Source organism: Girardinichthys multiradiatus, chromosome 24, assembly GCF_021462225.1.
Source record: "Girardinichthys multiradiatus isolate DD_20200921_A chromosome 24, DD_fGirMul_XY1, whole genome shotgun sequence".
NCBI classification, from domain to species: domain Eukaryota; kingdom Metazoa; phylum Chordata; class Actinopteri; order Cyprinodontiformes; family Goodeidae; genus Girardinichthys; species Girardinichthys multiradiatus.
Genome location: NC_061816.1, coordinates 13,044,986 through 13,062,070, shown reverse-complemented (window position 1 = coordinate 13,062,070; position 17,085 = coordinate 13,044,986). Strand labels below are relative to the sequence as shown.

The window sequence follows — 17,085 nt, the reverse complement described above, 5'->3', positions numbered from 1 at the left end:
GGTCGAAGGCTGTTTCCCTCTCACAGACTGATGGGATGGGGCTGCTGAAGGTGGCCGAATGGTTGGGTGGGCTTGGCGGTGTCCTTCTCTGCTGACTGCTGTGTTAGGGGGAGGGATCAGGGTGGCGGGCTAGGGGGTGGCATGGGGGACTGCAGCGTGTGGGGTGAGGGGGTTGTGTCCTCTTCTTGGATGTAGTGTCACCGGCATCTGGATCGGCTGAGCGGTGATGGTAGAGCTGAGCTGGATAATGTTTCTATCTGGGCTATCGTTTCAGTGGCAGTAATGTGGTGTGTCTGTATGGTTGCGGGGGAGGGGTGGGGGACGCCGTCCTCGAGTGCTTGCCGCTGGCCGGGGATCTCTTGTCGGGTGAGTTTGTCCCGACTTGGTGTGGGGTCGGGGGCTCCGTTGTGAGCTCGGTGCTCGACTGTGTCTGCCCTGTTGTGCCCGTGGGCGAGGGCTGGGACGGCATTGCGTGGGGCCCTTGCCTTGCTGTCGTGGCGCACTGTTTGGTGGGGCGCGGCAGGGGTGCTTGGAGCGGGGCTGTTTGTGGAGCTTGTGGGCCAGGGTTGCTCAGGTTCAGGCACGAGCCCGGGCTAGCCCAGACCAGGACCAGGTGCTGGGGCGGTCTGCCTGTCTCCACCCCCAGAGGGAAGGGGACCACCTCCTGGGTCCGGGGCTGGTTGTCCCTATGGGGTATCGGCACCTGGACCTGGGAGTATAGAGTATGTAAGCGGAGTGTGAGTGTACGACGGCCATTGTTTGTTTGTCGTTGTTTGTCTTTACGTTGGGTGCGTGGCTGTGAGTGCTTTTATGTGTACGCATGAGGGTGGGATTGTGTGATTGTGTGTGCCTGTTTTTTGTGTCAGGTTGGGTCTTGGGCTGCTCCCACTCCTGGATCAGTTTAGGCCCCCATCAAATACGGGGCCTAATCCCTCCCCGCCACAATACCTTCCGGTGGTTGGTATCTCTGCCCGCCGGTGTACTTGTGGTTCTCGGTATCCGGGGCTGGGTGCTTTGGTGTGTGCTGGCTCACTCCTGGTGGCTGCCTGCCGGGGCCTGGACCCCTTGGCTCGGTCGGGCCTCTGCTTGGGGAGTGATATGTCTCGGGTTTCTGGGTCCGTGGCTGGATCTGCTCGGGTGTAGACGGCTGTCGGCGGGGCCTGTGGGCTCGTCGCTGCAGCTCCCTGGGGCTTCTGCACTGTGGCTGCTGGGTGGTTCCCCTGGGATTCTCCCCTGCTTCTCTCTGGGGGGGTTACGGTAGTCCCCGTGGTGGTTCTCCTGGGGATCCTGTACTCAGGGGGTCCTTTGGATGTCTGTGGCTTGGATCTCCTCTGTATCTGTCCCAGGTCCAGGGGGGCAGGTCTGTGTCTCCTCACCCTCACTATTGCATATTTCTATGGAAAAATCTTGTATGCACATGCGCGCTCACATTCAGACCCACAGGTGTTTAGATTCAGGTGTTAACAGATGCACAAATGTTCTATATTGAGCCGCATTTACCACTGAATCATCTTGCATTCACAAGTACCGTGCACCTTTTGGTAAAAAAGCTGGTAATACGAACATTTCTGCAGGTGAAGAAGAAAGTAGTGGGTTATCTTGTATTCTCTTCATTCTTCTTTCTTTCCTCCATTATATTATCCTTCTCTCCCCTTTTCCTTTTTGCCCCCCTTTCTCTCTTTCGTGCTTCTTTTTTTTTTGTTCTATTTCTGTCTCCGTGTCCGTAACAATTGAAATAATCCCAAAGCAGTTTCTAATAAAGTTTCTTTTTATGAATATCAAGCATTGGTTGTAATGCTCCACTTGTGAAAGTAAATCTGTTGGGCTATTTCCTGGCACTCAGACAACAATTCGGAATGCTTCTCTGCCAGGTAGAACACGTTACAAAAAAAAAAAAACTTTTATTAAACCAACTTTGGAAAAAAGCAGCTGCAACGTGTTTGGGTCGCATCTCCACCAGCTTTCTAATAGACTGAAATCTTTGCCTGCAAAACAGCTCAAGCTTACTGACTTACTGACTGGTCCATGCTAATTCATGAACATGCTGCCATCTAAACCATTGCATTGTATCTCTTGCTGTATGTTTTCTGTAAGGAACCTTCATCACAGTCTGAATTCCTTTTCTTAGCCTCTTACTGATTTTTTTTTTTGTGGTTTTTTTTGTTTTTTTTCCAGGTTTGCCCTGCATTTAGCTCATTCCATCTTAACAACTGTTACCAGCTTCTTTGTCCCTGCTGTAGAAAGCATTCCCACAGCATGATGCTGCCACCAATATGATTGGAATTATGTTCATGGTAATGTGTAGTTTTCTTCCTCATGCAGATCGTTTCTTGGAGACCAATAAGTAAACTTTTGCTTTCGTCTGACCGGAGCACCTTCTTCCATATGTTTGCTGTATCCTCAACATGTCGCATGGCTTCTTCAAAGATGACTTTGTATAACTTTCTTCTGCCATTCTTACATAAAGGCAAGATTTGTGGGATGCATGACAAAATGTTTGTCCTGTTGACAATTTATCCTATTTGATTTGTGGATCTCTGGAGCTCCTTCAGAGTATTCATGGGCTTCGTGGCTGCTTCTCTTATTGCTCTCTTTGCTCAGGATGTCATTTTAGATGGACAGACATGTGTTAGTAGGTTTGTGCCACTTCTCCACAACTTTAGTCTTGTCTGGTCTAATCATGTCTTGTGTTAATTGAGGACCTAGATGCAGGCAGAATCCTGACAAGTCCAAAAACACACAAACTGGAACACTGAGGTGACAACAGGTGGCACCAAACCATAAGAGAATTAGCAGGAGAATCCAGCAGAGAGAACATGTATACTGAAAAGAGTCATTAGTCAAAGAAGCAACAGGTGAGTCTAACTAATTACATGGAGCTGCAGCTGTGAACTGTGGCACTACGGGAGAATGACTAGAAATGACAGACTATGCAAACACTACAAAGAAAAAAGAAGAAAATAACTGAACAAAATGAGCACAAAAAATCACAGGAATGAAGAATCATTAAACGGAACACGAGTATACATAAGGAATCAAATAAAATGCTAAATAAACCCCAAAATAACAGTATTCAAAACTAAACTGACAAAATAGCGTGAAAGTCCCACAGCTGTGACAGTTCTTTGGTTCTCATGATGCTTTTTTGAACTAATATTCTCTAAGAAACCTTTAAAACCATCACAGAACAGTTACTTTTATACTGAATTTTAATTATACATATTATAAAATAATTTGACATTTGTGGTTGTAACGAGAGAAAATTTGGGTAACATTAAAGCAGCATGAAACATTTTGAAAGTGCTGTATTGTTGTAGTGCATTTTTGCATATTGGTTTATACAGAATGACAGGAAACAATAAGGTTTTTATGGGGTTTTTGAATCCCGCCATGAGCACCAACTAGCTGCAGCTGGATAAGTAATCCATGCAAGTAAAACATCAAGTTGAATGTCTTTCCGTTTGCTAAAATGGACACATCATTATTACTGCTTTGCATCGAGTTAGTGTTGTGAAATTCCATCTGCCTCTTCAGATTCAGATTTCTGGTTTGTACTCCCTCAGGATTATCACGTCTCTTGATGTTTACCCATCTGTGATGCAGTCCTGATAGGATTTTCATCAGTACAGCAGCTAAAGCTTCACTAATAAAACATAAATACTGCTGATTAATAACATCCAACTTCTCACAAATAAAAAGTCATATTTTTAACTGTGAATATTAACTGAGTTATTATAGAAAAACATGGTGACTAAATGTATTTAATGTGTTCTTTGCATTGAACCCTTTATTTACAGTATTTTAAAAGGAAAAAAAAAACTAAAATGACCCTTCTGAGTCTATGCATATTCATTAACCAGTATTACGTTAATTCAGTGCATTCTCCCAGACCAACCCTAAACTCTGTCCCCGTTTTTTTTTTACATGCATTAAGTGCCTGAGAGCGTGGGTTGGGTTCTTACACGGCCAAGCTAAAAACAAGATGCCAGTTGAAAAGGCACACACATCTAATGTGCTGCAGGAATACAAAACTGTGGCTGCAGCTGAGCTGGTGAGTCAGAGGAACAAGATGTGAGTTGGCAATCTTTTTCAAAACATGTCTTTGCTGTAGTTTTGGGATAATCTGATTTGAAATATTCAGGAAGCTCATTAGTAGCACTTGAGCAAGTCTCCTCTTGATCTTCAGAACTTTGTAAAATTTATTATTTTAATGTCTGACATATTTTCCTTTTCACATTTATCTATCAAACCCTATCACTGGACATTATGCCATCTATTTATTTATTTTTTTCAGTTTAAGATTAATGTGTAGTAAATGAATAAAGATTTAAATATTAATAATGGTTAATAAATAAGTTAAAACTTGTACTTTCTTCAAACTCAACCCATAAAGGATTTATAGCTGTAGGTGCAAATACATTTTTTTTTCCTAGCAAAAACATGATGGAATGGATAATGGAGCACATGCAAACTATACTACTCTGTTGGTAAGATTTGCTGCATGTATGCAGTTAGGAGGGGATTTTTATTCCAGTTGAATCAAAGTTGTCCTTTTGTGATCATTGAAAAGAAAGCATGAACAACATTTCTTTTTCTATTCTTAAGGTTTTACATTCCCCTTCATCTTGCATAATTTGGCCCCTTAACTTGCATTCAGAACAAGCACAACTGTAATTCAGTCTTGAGAAAATATAGCAAACTGCTTAATCATTTACTTTCCTTTACTTTGCAATGGTCTTGGCAGGCTGCAAAGCTGTTCTCAGAATTTTCTGCAACCCTGTGGCATTGCTTTATTTAAAGCATCTTAGTGGTGGGATGTAATGCAAATGGGCAGGCTTGGCACAGAATTGCCTTCAAAGGAGGCCGATTGCATGCAAACATCCACACAAATGTTAACCTAGTTTATAAATATAGTAAACCAAACCAAATGACAGTAATGATGGAAAATGAGAAAATCTGCTTAAGTATTGTTTTTAAAAATGGTGTGCACGATAATTTAAATCTGATTATTGTACGGTTTGTTTTTATTCAATTCCCATGAGAAATTTAGATAAATGCAGATGATCACTGTGCAATGAATTTAAATATAAGATTTAAACTAGGAAAATTAAAGGAATATCAAGGTACAAACATGTATGTTTGCATTAGAATTTGTGAACTATTAAAAAACAAAAGTGACTATTACTGGCTACGGTTATGTTTGACTCAAAAGAAAATAATCACACTGCAGTAACCAGTTATTTTTTTAGTCCATAAGGTGTTTTTTTCCACTGTATATTGCCCTTACTTTGCATTTCTTACATCAGATATTGAGCTTGGGCTTTAACAAGATGTGACACAATCTCTAAGGAAAAAATGAATCAACTCTTCAGTTGGTAAACTCTGCTTCTAAACATTTTTTATTATAGGAAACATAACCAAACACATATAGTTTCTTTCACACAGTATACTGCCACTTTTAAGTGCCCAACATTTTAGGTCAGTGGTGGCCCCCGCAGGGCCTTTGAGACTCACCTCAACATGTTGACAAGTCTGGATCAGCTTCCCCATAAGCGACTCTAGCTCATTGTTCCTCTTGATTAAGTTGCTCAAGTTGGAGTCGAGTGCTTGCTGTTAAAAACAAGTGAGAGATGCCAAAATGAATATAAATGCAAGAAGATAGAAATGCAACAAAGCTTGAGCCGATGCGACAAATGCCTTGCATGAGAAAACAACTATTAAAAAAAGCATCATTTTAAAAAACAAATAAAAATGAGAAGCAAATTGTGCAGTTCACATCTCCATTAACATGATCAATCTCAGGATCTGCAAAATTTTAGAGGTGGTGTACCTCTGAACGTGAATAGTACCCCTCATCCCTGCACTGTCTCCGCATCCTGTTAAAGCCTCAGACAGCAGATCCTACTTCTAGCAGTGGATGTGACTGGGACAGTCACTTCACTGAGCACCAAGCCATGCGCAAATCCAGCCAAGCGATAAATCAGGGCTTCAAAAAGCTTTGCCTATGAGAGCGCACAGCAGTGCTCCCAGCAAACGAAGCGGCAAACAGGTGACAGCGCGTCAGTGCCGCCCCTTGACGCTCCTCCCTTCACTTATTCCCCTCTCTGGCCTCATTTTACCCATCTTTCTATATTTTTTTTTCATGGCTGCTTTTCATTTACTGCCATGTTTTGCATAATCATCAAATCATATGCAATAAAGCTGTTCGGATGTGTTGTTACGACTTTTCTTCTTCCAAAACTTGAGATGTTCTTCACGGTTTCAAAGCTGTCAATGTAGCAAAAGTAAACATTACTGATCTATAAATTTGTAAAACCCAGTTCATTTTTCAGTATGCCCTTAACCACATTTTAAATATCAACTGTTTTTGGTGTCTTAAATGCTCTTACCCATCCTTTTTTTGTAAGTGTAATGTAGTGCCACAAGGGGCTTAATGGATGACCTTAATACGCAGATGGCACACAAAAGTGACATAAGGGTCTGTTCTAACAGGAATATGACCCTGTTATCCTCAGAGTAAAAGAGGGGGGAAAAGAGGAATTACAACAATAAGCCATCCTGTGTGTCATGGCATATATCAACATTGTGCACCGAAGCTCAGGGTAGCCAGCTTGTATTATTTGTTAGAGCTGAACTGCCTGCCTGCCCCCATCAGTTTGATCACTTGTCAATCATCCCGCGGCGTAATCCATACAGTCTCTTTTTTTATCAGCCCTATCCTCTTTCTCTGCCACTAGTCGGAGCCATTTTTGAAAAAACAAACAAAAAAAAAAAACGGTTGTACAGTTAATCTCTGCTTAGTTAAATGAGTTTCCAAAGTGCAGTGAGCCAGTGGACTTGGATTATTGTGATGGGAAGATGCAAGGATGCAAAATTGCTCCACAGAAGTAAACTACCAAGATCAGTTTCATTCCTTTTCATTCATCATTTCATCATTTAATGTTATATTTTTGTATTTCAGGTCTTGTGAACATTCTAAAAATTTAGAAAAGGGGCTATGTAAGTGTTTTATGTCTCAGGACATAATAAATAATTTAGGCATTACCAGGTTTCCTACATCCATTTTTTATTAAATTTTTTATAATTTTCAGAGAGCACCAGCCTGTTTGCCTTAATGGCTTACATCTTCGGTAAATCTGATACAATATATGTAGTGTTTTATTCATTAATTTGAGAGCTTGTTGGACACGACCACTGCACAGTAACTTACGTTTCAAAAGCACAGCATGGCAAGAAAGCAAAATTGTTTTGAGGGAAACTTAGCATAATGAAGTGGGTGTTTCTGTGATTGAAAATCAAGATCGCCTCAAGATGAACCTTGAACAGAGAAGAAAACTAATTAAGCTGGTAAACTGTATACAATGCAACATCTCAAGATAAAGACATATTCATCAAAAAATAACAGAAAACCACAAAGACTTGAAATATCTTGTGGATTTTTAATACAGTTTGAAATGGTACTAAATCTGTACCTTTTTAAAGCTGGTAAAGTAATTGTAAAAATGGTTACTTATCGATGTCCAAGTAGTTACTCATAAGCCAATTATTTATAGCACAGATGAGAAGCTATTTTTTCATGAATGTAACTACTAGGACTTGGATAGAAATTAGCACTACTTTGGTTAATGCAATGCTTGCTATATTGTTGGCCATAAGTCAACACATTATCTGGATTCTCTTTTTTATAAAAGTGGTGATCAGTAGGTGGTTATGGTTATGACCCCACTTTTGTCTTCAGAACTGCCTTAACTCTTCGTTGCAAAGGTTCGTTGAGGTGTTGGAAACATTCTTCAGATGTTGGTCCTACAGTTGTAGCATATTTGTTGGCTGTACATCCATAATGTGAATATCTTGTTCAATCTTTCGATTTCGATTGAAATCTATTGACTGTGGAGGCCATAGGGGTACAGTCTGTTGGAGAGTATTTTAGTTTTGTATCATGATGGTACATTGTCCTGCTGGATGTAGGGATCAGAGGTTTGGTCATTAAGTGATGGACATGGTCAGCAACAATAACCTGGTAGGCTGTGGAGATTAAATAATGTTCAGCTGGTCAACGTGGCCCAATGTATGCTAAGATAATATACCCCTACAGTATTATGCCACCACCACCACCACCATATGAAGCCTGGATGAATACATGCTTTCATGTTTATGCCATATTCTGACCCAAACATCTGAACTTAAATAGAGATTCATCAGACAAGACAATGTTTTTCCAATCTTTGTTGTTCAATTTTGGTGAGCCTGTGAGAACTGTATCCTCAGTCAGTCATGCTTAATTGAGAGGAGACCTGCCTATTGTAGTATTGGGCTGCTTCAAGGATTATTGTGTTGTGTGCTCAGAGGTGGTATTCCACATACTTGGGTTTCAATGAGTATTTATTAAAGATGCTGTTGTCCTTCTATCATCTGGTACCAGAGTTCCCTCTGTCCTCAAACATGATCAAGAGCATTTTAGTCCACTCAAATAGCTGATCACTGAATAGTTTCTCTTTTTCAGACCATTCTCTGCATACCAAGAGATGGTTGTATGTTGAAATCCCAGATCAGCAGTTCCTGAAATACTTGAGCGCATTTGGCACCAACAGCCACACCATATTCAAAGCCACTTAAATCCCCTTGCTTTCAACATTCTGATGCTTGGTTTGAACTTCAGCAAGTTGTTCACTGTTTCTAGATACCTAAATCTATTGAGCTGCTGCCCTATGCAAACAAGCAGTTGTACAGCTGTACCTAATGAAGTGGCTGCTGAATGTAAATTCATAACCCGAATGGTTCCGACAAAGGTGAAGGAAACACTGGGATAACAGGAGAATTGGCAGACTCTGCAGTTTTCTGCATGTCTGTGGCACTGTACAATGTCTTCCAAACATATCAGAACTGTTATTCAGATTGAAGACTTCATAAGTCCTTTATCCACCAGCAGCAAGCAGCCATGGTACAACAAAAGAGACACAAATCAACAGTGTAAAATCTCCGTCATTTAGAACATTGCAATCCTGAGTGAGAGAGTGGAATGATACTGGACTTTTTTTGTTTCTTGAAGAGGTTTCACCTTAAATCAGAAGTTATTATATTCTTTAGAGAACTTAAGGAAATTTCATAGAACAAAAGGCACATGAAGATATGCTGCTTTACATACAAATACTGCAGCACTGGCTGTCTAAACTTTTGATAAGGTAGCAGGCTCAGTGTGGTCTCCCACAAAACCAGACTCCCACAGAGGTTTTGGATATATCGAAATATTCAGTGGCATAGTGGAACTTGGAGACACCATATACATACAGAACACAGGCAGCAGTGCAAGAGTTTTTACACAAAGGTTGCACCACTCATAGATGGTGTACAGAGAGCTAACATTTTATTCCCAGATAGCCAGGTGGTCATTTTGCACAGATTAAGAAAAAGTCAGCCGTAGCAGAAAAAAACATTATTCTTTTGCAGAAATGCACCAAATGTTTTAGACCCTTTATCCCTGTACACACACACTATACAAAACGGGGGCTTATAAGCAACATGATTAAAGAAGGGTTTATTTTATCCTCTACTTCAAACCCCTAAAACACATTTTAGATACGCCCACATACATAGAAAAAAGAGAGGTTGACAGCAGCTTAAAGAAGCATTTCAGTCAAGCACTTTTACACAACACAAAACACAAAGCAGCTAGTATAAAGAAAGTGAAGCATTAGCAAAAAATGGCTACAAACTACAAACGGCTAAAAAGGCAAAGTGTTGGTGTTCTGTTTGCCCCTTTCAACATTTTCCACATTGTCATAAATTAGAATCAAATAAAGTATTGCAAACTAAAAGCACCATCTGACATAATATGAAGCCGATGAGCACAAACGAGGCATTTAACACCTTCCGAAAAGCTTTTTTTTCACCATGGATTACACCCAGTAGGACTGAGGGTGACAATAAGAAGTAAACTTTTCACCCTTTCTAAAGGGACACATTTTACAGCTGGTCCAGTCTGAAATTCTGTGAGCATTTATCAAGCAAAGCATTTCTAATAGACCAATAACCAGGATTTCTGTTAAAGGATAGATAAAACATTTGTATGTAAAAAACCCTAATTGATTATTTTATGTTTAACTGCATTTAAGAATGCCAAATATTGCTCCAAATTTAACAGATAAAGGGGGTTTATAAGAAACACACAGAATCTTTCATTTGATACCAAGGCTGACACACACAAACAGAAGCTTCTATCTTTCATCCTCAAGGTTTTTACTCTTAGGACCCCAAGCTATGGGTTTTAAAAGCTATTTCCAGCAGCCTCCTCCATCAATTTCCTGTGACGGAGGTAATTTTATCTCTGAAAAAAAGGATGGGTGTTCCCACAATAACCTCCATGGCTCTTATCAGACACACACAACTAGCACTACTGGAAAAAAGGAAACCATTCCAATCATCTGATATTTTTTTTCCCCCTTTTTTGTGAAGAGAAGTAGTATCTCGTATTTGGTAGATTAGGGCAAATGGTGATATGAATGAAATGTCCCGGGAAAATATAGTGAAAAAATCTGTTTAAACTTGTCAAACTCTGAAATTGGGGTGGGGGAAACGAGACTGCTTTAATATTGAGTATTTAAGCTTTAACCATTATAAGTATCAGAATGTATTACTTTGTTTTACAATTACAAATTTTGTATTCATAAATTTAAAAATCAAATCCACTACAAATCGTTGCATAATTTCGAAGAGTAAAAATGTTTTATCAACTTGACAAAATTGACAATAAAACTTATTTTCTAGTGTAAATCTACTGCTTTCTCATTTTGCCATTGCCCTTAATTAAAAGTCACAATGGACAGTGGTTAATATCAGGGCTGTTACAAGATCTTGTGGCATGAGATCTTTACATTTTTTAATGAGTCACAATATTAAACTCTACAGGAAGTATCTCATGAATAGTCTTGGGCTTATAAGTATCAAAGTATGCCAAGGTTGTAAAAAGTTCAGGAAAGCGGCAGCGTGACCAAGGATTCCTCCTGCTTTTTGGAGCATATATTAATACAGTGCTGTCCCTATCCCACCTGTTGCTGGGTGAAGGAAGACAGTTGCACTTTATCCTTGCTTACAAGAAACCAGACATGATGTGATTAGAGGGGTTAAGTTACAAGCAGCATAATTGTTCAGCAACCGGCTTCAAGCTGCCTACCAGAGCAGACATTTGGATTTATCGTCTGTGATGCTCTATAAGAATTGTTATAGAAAATTGTTTGATCGGTGAAACTTTTAACTGTATTTTTGAAAACACACCTTATAAATCCAACATGTACAGTCTCATCCTATAAACTCTGAGTTGAAATAGCTCATTGTTCAGGATATCAAACCCTGCGCACTCTTGCTTTGAAGGGACTGACATCTAACTTCTTTAGTACCCAATATCAAACATTTTACTGTAACAAAGTTTAAAACTGTACTATCTCAAAATAAATAAAATAAAATGTAGGAACCTACCCCTACATTCTTAGCTGTATCCTGGGATTTTGGGTCCAGATTGTTTGTAGATGGGTGCGCATGGAATATGATCACGGTTGTGCAGTTATAGAAGCATTCATTCCAGCTGCATTTTACCCTCTGTGTGCATTGTACAGTGACCCATTTTATTGCAGCTGGACAAGTATGTCAACCACTAAGTTCTGTGAAATAAAAATATATCCTTCATTAAGCAACTTCATTAACATTTAGGAAACAGATGTAGCATTCAAATGGTTTGCTTTTTCACTCCACCAATCAAATAAGTTACATATTCAAAAAGACATGTAAACGGTACACAGTATTCAGCTTTTAATAAAACAGACAATTACCCTGTACAAGTGCTGAGCATAACCCTGTCTTCCTCTTTTCTGTTCAATTGAAGAAGAACTCAAAAGAGAAAAGAAATGATAATTAGATGCACTGTTTCTCTGTTTATTATTTATATATTTGCACTCACTGGATACTTCATTAGGTAACCCTGTTCAATTTCTTGTTAACTCGAATAGTGGATCAGCCAATCGCATGGCTGTTAAGCAGTTAATTTGAGCATCTAGACATGATATAAATTACTTGTTAAGTTTAGTTTAGTATCAGAATAAGGAAGAAAGATGAATAAAAGTATTTAAATTTATATCTGGAAAAGGAGAAAATATCCACCAAGCAGCAGTTGTCTGGAAGTGAATCTCTTGTTGATGTCTGAGGCAAATGGGTTCACTGGTTTAAGATGATAGAAAATCAACAGTAGCTAAAACAACCACTGGTTAGAATCAATGAAAGCAGAATACCATCTGTGAATGCAGCACTGTGAAAGTTAAGAGCTAGATCAGCAGAAGACCATTCTGGAAGCCACTGCTGTCAGCATACAACGGGAAACTGAAACTAAAGCTGCAATTCACACCGGGTCATCAAAATTGGACAATAACACATTGGAAAAACACTGCCTGGTTCAATGAGTCTTTATTTTAGATGCAACATTAAGATGATAGAGTCAGGGTTTTGTGTAAAATACAAGTATAGATCCATCCTAGAAACGTAAAAGTGAAGTCATTTACTCCAGTGGTTTTTATTCTTAATTTTTTGTTTTTTGTTTTATTGTGAGCCGCTTTCAGTCCAACCATGCAACGTTGAGAAGTGATTGAACAGAAGATTTGCATCATGCATGTGCAGCCAACAAATCTACAGTAACTGCAAAAAATCGTTAAAGAATGTTTGACACCATGTTGAATCAATGCCCCCAAGACCAAGGGGGTCCAAACTGGGACTAGCTGATTTTAGGTACTAGTGTACCTAAGAAAAGTGGCCTGTACGTGTATATGTATTTGGTGTATATAGTCAATAAAGCTGAAGCCAAACTTAAAACTACATTATCATAAGAGCAAAACTAGTATTAATATACTGTATATGTTGACCTTTTTTGCCAATTTGCAATAACCTCCTTTATTATTCTATTTTCATTAAAACATTAAAGTTGTTTTTGCATCATTTTTGGGGTGATGTATAGTTTTTTTTTTTTTTGTCCATTTGAAGAAAAAAAATCATCTGTAATTACATAGTCCGAAATCCTCATCAAAGGTCATGTTTCGACTGACATGGCCTGTGCTGTTGGATATCACACTGAAAAGCATTTGTGTAACCATTTTCCAAAAAGAATAAAAAACAGAAAATGAGATAAGCACAAAAAGAGCTCCGGCTTACTAAAGCATTTGCTAAAATTAAAGATGAGTATTTTAGGCCTCATGTAGTTTGTGGTGTTGGGCGCTACCTCAGAGAAGGGGTAATACATAATTTTTAGTTAACTGGTGGAAACAGTCAAGCTGGTGTTATTAAAAAAATACTGCAAAAGCAATAGACATTGTAACATTTGCTTCTGAAATATGTCTTCTTCAGAGCCATGATACTTTGAATGCATAATGCACACAAACTACCTCTACGGCCATTAGAAGTATGATGCACAAGTCATTGCCCATCCTGCACCCAGCAGGCAAGTGGTGGTTGTTAACCTGCAACCTCGCCGAAGTCACCATGCCTCCTCACTGACACCCCCCATATGCACTACGTGTGGATGCCTCTGAATACCCTTATGCCTTTTGGCACAGTGCAGTCATTATGCTAATTGCTTAATAATTCAGGAGAGATCATAAATCAGCGTGAAATGATAAAATCTCACTTGATAATTGAGTTAGATACCTGAGTGAGGATATTAGGAAATTTCATACTTCAGAAGAGGATAAAATTAAAGTTTAAAATTCATTATATTTGTAAGATGATAAAGGAGATTGGAGGGGTGGTATTCTTATCTATAATTACACTGAGCAAAATCTCCTTGAAAGCAGCAGAAAGTCTTAAACAGACCTTATAAGCTAACAGGTACGTACCTTTAGTTTTTCATAGCGGTCGCTCAGGGCTGCCACGTGGTGATCCCTGTGCCTTCCAACCAGTTTACACAATGAGCAGATGAGCTGATCATCAGTGACACAGTACATGTTCACTTTCTCCTCCTCATGCTCCAGGCACTGGAGCCCTCTGAGGTGGGAATCAGGCATTGGCTCAATGAGCCGGTGACCGGTGAATGGCTTCTTGTTTGGATGAGTTGCCCTGAGGCACTCCTCGCAGTAAGACACTTCACATGTCACACATGTCTTAACAGCATCCTGGGGTGGGTCCTGCTCACAAAACTGGCATTGGACTGGTTCCGGGGGAGTTTCCGGGCTGGACATGGCGGCACTGACGGGAACCAGAGCCAGCCGGTTGCTCCCTTCCTCACTGGGAGAGTTGAGCCCACTGTGGGGGCCGGCCAACGGCAGCGGTAGAGGTAGCCCTGCTGATGATGAGGCCTGCTGAACTCTGTCGATTATGTTCTGCAAGGTTACGTTTCTCTTGAGTCCTTCTAATCCACGCTCTGGACTCAGGGAAATTACATACCTACAAGTGGGGCACTGAAAAGCACCAATGCTCTGGACAGACTCGTTAGTGGTGCAATGGGAGACGAGAATACGGTGGGCACAGCCAAAGCACAGGCTGTGGGCACAGGGGAGCAGCAGTGGGTCTTCAAAGAGCTCCAGGCAGATTGGGCAGGTCAGCTCTGACTCCAGAGTGTCCATTCTGCTCAGAAGAGGCCAGGCGGGACCGGTTGCAGCGTCAGCAAAATCCAGAAGAGCTGCTCAGATGTCTGGAGGCCAGAGAAGGAGAGACAGGAGCAGGAGAATAGAAAGAGAAAAGAGGGGAAAACAGCAGAGGGATTTGAGATTAAATGGTGTGAAACGGCTTATTTTCCACAGCTTTCTTGGGAGGTCTTATATCTCAATGAAGCTGACAACTGCTAAATGATTGCAGTGTTGAAAGCTGCTTTTCTTTTTAGCTCTGTAAAAAAAGTTAACTGTAGATTCTGCCAAACCCACCAGCAAACATCAAATGTAGCAACAGATCAATTAAAAAGGCATGATCGAAGTTCTTCCTTGCCGGAGATTGTGTAATGTCAGTAAGAAGGTCAGGTTAGCCCTGACCAAACCGAAATTACCAAGATTGCCATCTGGCAACGGACTAAAATTATTACGTACCCATATTTGAGCTTCGAGGAGTTTGTTAGAAGGTGCTTAAAACTGTACTATAACAAATCTCAAAGCCAATCTAAACTACTAAGTTTAACTGATTTGCAAATGCCGCTGTGAGCATAAACTGCTGCTTTTGCTTATTGGCATTCAGTGTTAGTTTATAATTCACTGCAAAGTGTGACTGTATAATGGTACTCGAGATGTAATTTTAAATCTTGGAGTACGATTTATATTTGGATCTATTTTAGTAAAACTGCAAAGGCTTTCCTTATTAACATTAACATGTCAGTGGGAAGGATGTTTTTCATATGAGGTGCAGCTGCTGCTGCTGCAGCAGCAGCCTGTTAGTAATTAGCAAATGTGTCAACTTATTCCTCCAGCAGAGGAGCTGGCTCATTTTTTCAGTCTGAGTGCTGTTGCTGTCAGGCTGTTTTCTTAGCCTTGGAGTTTCAGTTCATGTTTGTGCTGATATTGCACACCCAATGACCATGGTTTCCACTGAAATGTAAAGGCAGAGCTTTGCTAGCTACGATAATAAATCATGTCAAGATGAAATATCTCAAATATCTTTATTCATATACAGATTAAAATGGAAATATCTCTATATTTCTAATAAAATTATGCCTGATGATGTAAAGTAAAGCTTTAAAACTGCACAGTTTAATCTGTCCAGGGAATTCTCTATTAATGATTAAAGTGAGGATCTCAAGCTTCAGTCCCCAAGGGTCATTGTCCTACAACCTTTAGATGCGTCCCTGGTCCAAACCACCTCAATCAATTTCCTGAATTGCCTTCTTGGCGTCCCATCAAGTTCTAAAGAGTCCCACTAATGGCCTTGATAATTGTCTCAGGTGTGTTTAAGCATCTAAAAGCTGTAGGTTACGAGGACTAGAGTTGGAGACCCCTGGATTAAAGATTAAGATGATAGGATTTCTGCTTTAACACATAAGATCATAAACCATTCACACCTGCAGACTTTAAAATGTCATATTCTACAAAGCTATTAAAGTATTTTTACTTTAGTAGTGGCTGTATAAGGTTACTGCTTAAGTGCAATGAGAATGAACAGCCAATATTTTGGAAGGTTGCTAACTTGGGTTGGTTATTGGTCTGCTAGCCTCAGCTAATTTTGAGGCTGCCAACTGTGGCAAATCTTTGGTCTACTAGTCTGGATTAGGTTTTGAGCAGCTTGCTTGGGCCAGTTGTTGAAATGACAAAATGTGAAGTAATAGAAACTAAGGATAGTAACACTTTTGACATGTCTGACTGTTGTTTGGAGGTCTTAATCTTTTTTTTTCAAAATGTGATACAAACCAGTTGCATGCATCTGTTTTTAAATTGTGCAGCTGATATATTTGTCATATAAACATACAGCACACAATTTTGTCTTGAACACAAGAAGTGAAATGATTTTACCCCTCAGTCTTCGTTAACATACCCTCTGGTGAGATCTAGCGCCATCTGGTAAAATAGCTTTTTAAAAGCTCTTTCTATGGAGTATGGTACTGCAGGAGTTATAGCCTCATTGGCTGAACAGACTAAAGTGTTCCATACACACTCACAATCCTTCGTTTTGATGTTGTGCATTTTTAGAATTTTATTTCTCAATGTTTTCTCTGAGGCTTTTGTTTTTGGTTTGCGTGAGTTGTTTGTCTTGTTTTGTGTGCTGTACAGTTTTGGCTCAGGTATGATGGACTTTTCCTGGTTTTGTTTATTTTAATTTTATTTTTAATAATTCTGTGCTCCCTCTTCCCAATGCTGAAGCAGTCAGTCTTTTCCCTGTAAGATCTAGGCATACTGACATTTCAAAGGTAACAGAAATACAAAGTAAGCATGTTCAGAGTAACATTAAGTTGTTCCTAATTGGAGACCTTGGAAGTGTTTCAATGCTACAACAATTCCTCTATTTTATGTATATAAAATGGATTTGGCTTTCTGAAGAACTTGCACAGCACTGGTTTGTAATCTACTTTGCTGATCGTTTCTAAACACTGTGGATTTCAGCACAAATGTATCCATGGTCAAATTGCATTGAATAGCT

The 17,085-nt window shown here is 39.8% G+C and overlaps 1 protein-coding gene and 1 long non-coding RNA gene across 4 annotated transcripts in view; one reads left to right on the top strand and one right to left on the bottom strand.

The window, feature by feature from the left end:
- The window catches only part of LOC124861591 (E3 ubiquitin-protein ligase Midline-1-like), an 87,670-nt gene that overhangs the window by 14,970 nt on the left and 55,615 nt on the right, over positions 1 to 17,085 (bottom strand). For both annotated transcript variants that reach the window (XM_047355445.1, XM_047355446.1), the window contains exons 2-3: positions 13,869 to 14,662; positions 5,515 to 5,610 (exon numbers count right to left, since the gene is read on the bottom strand). In XM_047355445.1, the coding sequence (XP_047211401.1) occupies positions 5,515 to 5,610; positions 13,869 to 14,594 (822 nt within the window). In that variant the 5' untranslated portion in view covers positions 14,595 to 14,662. The remainder of the gene's footprint in view (positions 1 to 5,514; positions 5,611 to 13,868; positions 14,663 to 17,085) is intronic.
- Positions 1 to 17,085, top strand: part of LOC124861592 — a 64,615-nt gene that overhangs the window by 38,289 nt on the left and 9,241 nt on the right. The window lies entirely within an intron of this gene.